Source organism: Cannabis sativa, chromosome X (genome assembly GCF_029168945.1).
Source record: "Cannabis sativa cultivar Pink pepper isolate KNU-18-1 chromosome X, ASM2916894v1, whole genome shotgun sequence".
Classification (NCBI taxonomy): Eukaryota; Viridiplantae; Streptophyta; class Magnoliopsida; order Rosales; family Cannabaceae; genus Cannabis; species Cannabis sativa.
The window spans coordinates 79,257,668-79,264,375 of NC_083610.1; the positions used below are offsets into that span (position 1 = coordinate 79,257,668).

General features: G+C 36.7%; 1 protein-coding gene and 1 non-coding gene across 2 annotated transcripts; both read left to right on the top strand.

The window, feature by feature from the left end:
• The first annotated feature begins 2,159 nt into the window (after positions 1–2,159).
• Positions 2,160–4,752, top strand: LOC115703075 (inactive RHOMBOID-like protein 8). Its single transcript, XM_030630562.2, has 6 exons — positions 2,160–2,787; positions 3,423–3,586; positions 3,687–3,850; positions 3,966–4,246; positions 4,329–4,455; positions 4,531–4,752. The coding sequence occupies exons 1-6, from the start codon at positions 2,480–2,482 to the stop codon at positions 4,654–4,656; spliced, it is 1,170 nt and encodes a 389-aa protein (XP_030486422.1). The 5' UTR covers positions 2,160–2,479; the 3' UTR covers positions 4,657–4,752.
• Positions 4,753–4,829: 77 nt separating this feature from the next.
• On the top strand, positions 4,830–4,902 carry TRNAR-UCU (transfer RNA arginine (anticodon UCU)). Its single transcript has one exon. It is a non-coding gene; the product is annotated as a tRNA-Arg (tRNA).
• Positions 4,903–6,708: the final 1,806 nt, after the last annotated feature.

The following is a 6,708-nucleotide window of genomic DNA, read 5'->3' on the forward strand; positions in this document are numbered from 1 at the left end:
TTTTTATTTTGCTTGAGGACAAACATCACATGCTTTATTCAATTTCTTTTGAGAAGTACTGGAGGAAATAGCAGGAACTAATTTGACAACTCTATCGGATGGATGCCTGAGACGACGATGCCACAACTCAAAATCTGAAATCTCTGGAACTGTTATCGCACAAACTGTAGGTATCCGTCGAAAATAATAGAGTCCATCCTTACGTTCACCGGCTCCAATCAAACTCCTCGAGCGTAGGTCCTGTATAGCACATAAAGAATCAGTGAATTGTAAAATACATTTAGAATCATCAGTTAATCAGTGAAAGATTTTTAGCTAAAATAGGAGCACATCCCTAGGGTAGCGTGTCCGGAACTCCCTATCGGACAATATACATCCAAAAGGTTGGCAAGAATCTCCTCCAGCCATAATTTAGCTCCAAATGAACCGACCGTAGATTTCCCCTCCAATCTGCTTGTAGTGGTGATGATGTTGTATCTCTAGTTCAGGGGAACCACTACTGATATCTAAGTCAAAATCATTGTCTAACGAGTTGTCTAGAGATTCACTTGACGACAAACTATCTACACGGAGTGCAGGCTGATCTTCAAACAGAAGGTTCACGTCGATTCAATGTTCACCTCCCTAGAAGTCACGCGGGTTCATTTGTGCAAAGGGAAGAGGGAGGTGAACATCCGGACAGCCACTAAAAACCCAAAGAACTATTAACTAGTCGGTCAGAGTATAACATCCCATGTATGCCAGCCAAAGTAATTAACATATCCAAACATCCTACTCTATTACATTGAACGATTTAGGCTTCAAATTTCTGGGTTCTTCCCAAACCCAGAAATTTTTTAGTGCAAAACAAAGAAAAGAACCTCCTTTTTTGTTTCAAAAACCCACATTGACCTAACTTATAAAGATTTTAAGAAAGTCGCGGCATTTAAAGTTTTTCTCCAAGGCTCCAATGTGGAAGTATTTAGTTTTATCAATGGTAGAACACTATAAAGTTGCAGAAAATTTAAAAACAAAAAAAAAAAAGAAGAAGAAGAAGAAGTTTCGGGAGACTTACCCACTAGACGTTGAAGGGAAAACCTCCGGTCTATAATAACAACATAAAAAAAAGCTTTGGGTTCTTGAAATTTATTGGTGTTTCCTTTTTGAAGTTTTCTCTCTGATAAATTTTTTGAAGAAGATGAAATTGGAAAAAGAATTAAGGGACGGAGGGGAGGGGGCCTTTTATAAGGGTCTCTATAAAGGTTTTTCCCTCTAAAATATTAAATGAGAAAATCAATTCCCATAAAATTTGCATGGCAAAGTAGAGAGGGTTAAAAAGGTGTAATCATGGGGGAGTGCAGTCGTCAGCATGATCCCGCACAATTTATGACTTAAACTGTCATAATGATAGCTGATGTGGAGAAGTGACTGATGGTTGACCTATCGACCATGCACAGACCATTCACCTAAAACAATCGCACGGGATTTGCACACTTGTCAACATCCGGGCTAGTACCTAAGTCCCCATCCGAACAAGGTTTACAAGGAGACTTGGGCGAAAAATATTATCCAAATTTTTACTCGCCTGGTGTGGCATTACGAGTGGCCTGATCCAGTAGACAAGTGTTATAAGATGGGACCTCCGAGTAGCTACACACCGCGCAGGTCTCCAGCAAGGTTGGTTTCCTCAAGTGAATTACTTTCCAGGAAGTACATGACCGGATTATCAACATGTCAGCCAGAAGTAACAAGACCAACATACCGTGCGAAAGCTTAGCAATAGTGATCTTCGCATGCAGACAAGTCTCCAAAAACACCTAACCAGGTTGTCAGCACGCTGGTCAGGGTAGATAAACATAGAAAGGCTGGACAGGGTAAATGAGCCTTGGTCCTTTCTTCAACAAGCTCCGTGAATATGTCCAACCGCATCCTACATATGCAAATTTGACTCCTCTGCCCAAGATTGTAGGAGTCTCAACGAATTGTAAATAAAAATATGTGCCCCTCATTTGGTTGCTCTATGGAGCTCGAGACCCCATAGTGTCACTAAACCTCAGCCTTAAAAGTAGCGTTCTTTGGGAGTAAACATGTATCTTTGTGTCTTTTGGATAGGTCATGATATCCCTGCGTGGGTGGGTCTTGGCAACCATCTTAGAGACTACGTATAAACCCCAGCTTACTCCTCCATAGTACTCGGAAGTATTAAAAAGCCAAAGGAACTAGGAATTTGATGTGCATTACATGATCCCATTTTATTTAGCAAAATAAATAAATAAATAAGAGTAAGAATAGTAGTGGATGAAACGGTTAAAAGATTTCCCGCCACTCCTAACTGTCGAGAGTCCGTACAGTTGAGCTGGAACATAAAGGCGGTAACTCTCAGTCTCACCATTTCAAACAGACCACTCGTCTCTCCTCTCTCTCTTACTCTCTTTCTCTCTTTCTCCATTTCCTCCTCTGTCTCACACTTTCTTGTTTACTTCAACCCTTTCTTCCTTCAATGGCAGAGACTTCAATATTGGAAACCCAGATCGAAATCAAGCCCCCACCCCCGCCATTCTTCCTCGAAAACATTCAAGAACAAAAGGTCGTCCTTTCCTTCTTCAAATCCTGTCATCGGAGGCGCCGGCAAGGCGACACATGGCTCATTTCCATCTTTCTGATCCTACCCATCATCGCTTTCCTAGTCACCATGTTCGTCAATGACTGTTGGCGGAAATCCCATGCAGACTGCGTTGTTAAACCCTTGGGCAGATTCTCCTTTCAGCCCCTCTCAGAGAATCCCTTTCTTGGCCCTTCGGCTTCCACGTACGGTGACCGGTTCTTTTTTCTTTCCTTTTTCTCATTTTGATTTTGGAGATTTTATATCTTTTTCCAAGTGGGCTTTGAGTTTGGTTAATGAATCTTTGAGAAATGTTCTTGTTTTCCCTTAAGTTTTGATGGGTTTCCTCTGTTTGGTTTGCGGGAAAATAAAAAAGAGAAGAGATTCCCCCACTTATTCACTCAAGATTTTGTATTGTTTGGTTCATGGGAAATCAGTGATTCTTTGAGGGGAATATGCTCTTCTCTTGATTCTTGAACCGAATACTTAACTGTTTATATTACTATAATTTTTATTGCTAATACCAACGCCATAAATCTTTAATTTCTTGTAGTTCAGTTGAACAGAAATAACTGGGCTTATTTTATTTCTGGTTGGACTTGATCAAGAGTTTTATGTAATCTTTTGATGTGGAGACAAAATTGTTTTATCTTCCTCCATTGGACTTTATTATATATCTTATGTTTTCATGATTAGTTCAGAGTTTTCTCATTTTAACAATCAAACACATGTATTGTTTCCAAGATTATTTTTTAATTTTGTTCATTGCAAAGATAACTTTTTTGGGTCACTCAAGTTTTTGGGGCTTTTTCTGTGATTTAATTTTGTATTGAAATTGCAGGCTAGGTGAGGTGGGAGCTCTTCGACGCACATTTTTGATAGAACATCAGCAAACATGGCGCTTCTTTGCCTTTCAATGTCTACACGCTGGCTTGATCCACCTTGTCATCAATCTAGGAAGTGTTGTCTTTGTTGGGGCTCACTTGGAGCGGGAGTTCGGTCCATGTAAGTCTTCTGAGCCTAGTTCTCTTTACTTTGTATGATAATTGCCAAAGATCTTAAAATGACTTTTAGGCAATGTATATGACATTTTTTTTTTGGGCAGTAATGGTTGGGATAATCTATCTACTTTCTTCCTTCTCTGGGACATTAATGGCTGCACTCTTTGTTCAAAACAAGCCTGCTGTTGGTTCATCTGGACCTCTTTATGGATTACTTGGTGCTGCTCTTTCTGAGTTGATTTGGAACTGGAGAATGTACATTGATAAGGTTTTTAAACTCTGCCCTTTTCTCAGTTTTCTACAGCTGATAATTATATTTCCATAGTGTTCTTAATTAGTATGCAATGCATATACTGACTGGTTTTGTTTAAAAATGTGATCAGTTTACAGCTTTGGCATCACTTTTTTTGGTGTGCATGATCAATCTAGCTCTTGGTTTGCTTCCATATGTAGACAACTTTTCAAGTCTTGGTGGTTTTATAGCTGGAATCCTACTTGGATCAGTACTTTTATGCAGCTCTCAAATCGAACAAAACTCTCAAAACAATGGAAAAGGAGTATTGTTTGAGCATAGTGAAAACAAACGCTTTACAAAACTGAAGTTAAAGCAGAAGCTGGACATGTCAATTCTCAGAACTCTCACTCTTGTTCTCTATTGTGTTATGTTAGTACCCTTCCTTACCTTTGTGAGTTTTATATTGGTCATTAATTTTGGTTTATAAAATAAGTCTTTCTAATAATGCCAGATGTACCGGATGTCTGGTAGCACTATTACGTGGCATTGACATGAACGACTACTGCAACTGGTGTAGATATATTGACTGTGTTCCTACAAAAAGATGGAGTTGCGAAGACAGAGTAATTTCTTGTGAGGTAATAATAAGAGTAATATTAGATTATTTGTTATGTAGTTGAGAATAATATCCTTTATTTTGGTATGCATTGCAGACCATGGTGAGCAAGGCAGAGTTGACTTTGACTTGCTTGAGTAACGGGAAGTTCAAGGTTTTTCCTTACACCAACATTTCAAGACCCAGGATTAATGATATTTGCAGTGTGATATGCGGATATTGATGATGCTTGCTTCTTCTACTATACCACGTAGCAATATGTACTATGTTGTAACATTCTTTTGGTTAATAAAAGCATGACTTTAGACTTTTATTTTCATTTCTCTTGTCGTTTTAAAAGGAGATCTCTGCGTTTTGGTTTGATTAAATAATATCGAATAATATTTCAAAGACAAAGCGCCCGTGGCCTAATGGATAAGGCGTCTGACTTCTAATCAGGCGATTGTGGGTTCGAGTCCCACCGGGCGTGCGTGCTTTTTCATTTTAATGTTTATTATGATTTATGATACAAAATTGATGTTTTGGATTTGTTTTCTTCATTTTTTTCACATATGTTTTCTTCTTCTTTTTTATGTAGATCTCTTCTTTCTTTTTTTCAAAAATAAAATAGAAAAATAGAGTTTTTAGATCATGTATTTTGACAAATTATCAACTTTGTCCTTACATATTTCAAAAATTTATTTTGAACTTGTGTTTTGTAATTGTATATTATCTTTCGAATATAATCAAAATTAATAATTTATCAAAATACTAAGTTTGAAATGATCGAAACCTATACAAAATAAACATGTTTAATGTTATGATTAAAAATAGAAAGAATCTTTCTTTGATCAAAGTAATACAGTAAGATTTTTTTGGGGTTCATCATTTCATTGTTCTTAATGAATCCCCTATTTCAGTTTTTTTTTTTTCTTTTTGCAATGCCTTTACGGGAGCCATTGTACTTGAAGAAACAAAGCAGAAAAGAGAAAAGGGAAGAACAGAGTATGTTCAAAAACATTGTTCTTAATGTTTATTATGATTTACGATACAAAATTGATGTTTTGGATTTGTTTTCTTCATTTTTTTCACATATGTTTTCTTCTTTTTTTATGCAGATTTCTTCTTTCTTTTTTTCAAAAATAAAATAAAATAAGTGGAAAAATAGAGTATCTAGATCATGTATTTTGACAAATTATCAACTTTGTCCTTACATATTTCAAAAATTTATTTTGAACTTGTATTTTGTAATTATATATTATCTTTCGAATATAATCAAAATTAATAATTTATCAAAATACTAAGTTTGAAATGATCGAAACCCTTTATTTTTGGGTTTATACAAAATAAATATGTTTAATGATAAAAAAAATAGAAAGAATCTTTCTTTGATATGATACATTAACATTTTTTTTGGGGTTCATCATTTCATTGTTCTTAAAGAATCCCCTATTTCAGTTTTTTTTTTTTTCTTTTTGCAATGCCTTTACGGGAGCCATTGTACTTGAAGAAACAAAGCAGAAAAGAGAAAAGGGAAGAACAGAGTATGTTCAAAAACCAGAGAGAAATGCAGAAAAAGCTCTATATTATTAATGACCAATTAAGAGTTTATATACACGTTGAAAATACAAAACTATTACAAACAAAACAACCAAGAAGCTAACAAACAAAATAACGAACTTAACTAACACTAACCAACTGTCAAGACAGTTAGTTAGTTAGTTAACATCCCCCTTCAAACGAAAAGGGGAAGACACAACTTTGAGTTTAGTTCTCAAATAGTGAAATCTGTCTTTTGGCAAAGACTTGGTCAGAATATCAGCAACTTGATCGACGGAAGGAACATATCTAACCGAGACTTCATTATTGAGAATTTGATCACGCACAAAATGTTGATCAATTTCAATATGTTTACAGCGAGCGTAAAATACAGGGTTGGCTGCAAGAGCAGCAGCCCCTTGATTGTCAACCCATATGATGGGAACATCAGCTAATGTCACCTGCAACTCAGTAAAAAGAGAATGAAACCATTTAAGTTAAGCTGTTGTGTTTGCCAAGGCACGGAACTCAGACTCAGTAGAAGAACGAGCAACGACATGTTGCTTCTTAGCAAACCGCGAGATGAGGTTTGGACCAAGGAAAATAGCATAGCCACCTGTAGACCTTCGATCATCAGGGCAACTTGCCCAATCAGCATCAAAGTATGCTTCAATGGATAATCGTGTTGTTAGTGTAATATGCAGATTGTGAGATATAGTGCCCTTTAAGTACCGAAGCAGTCGTTTACATGCTTCCC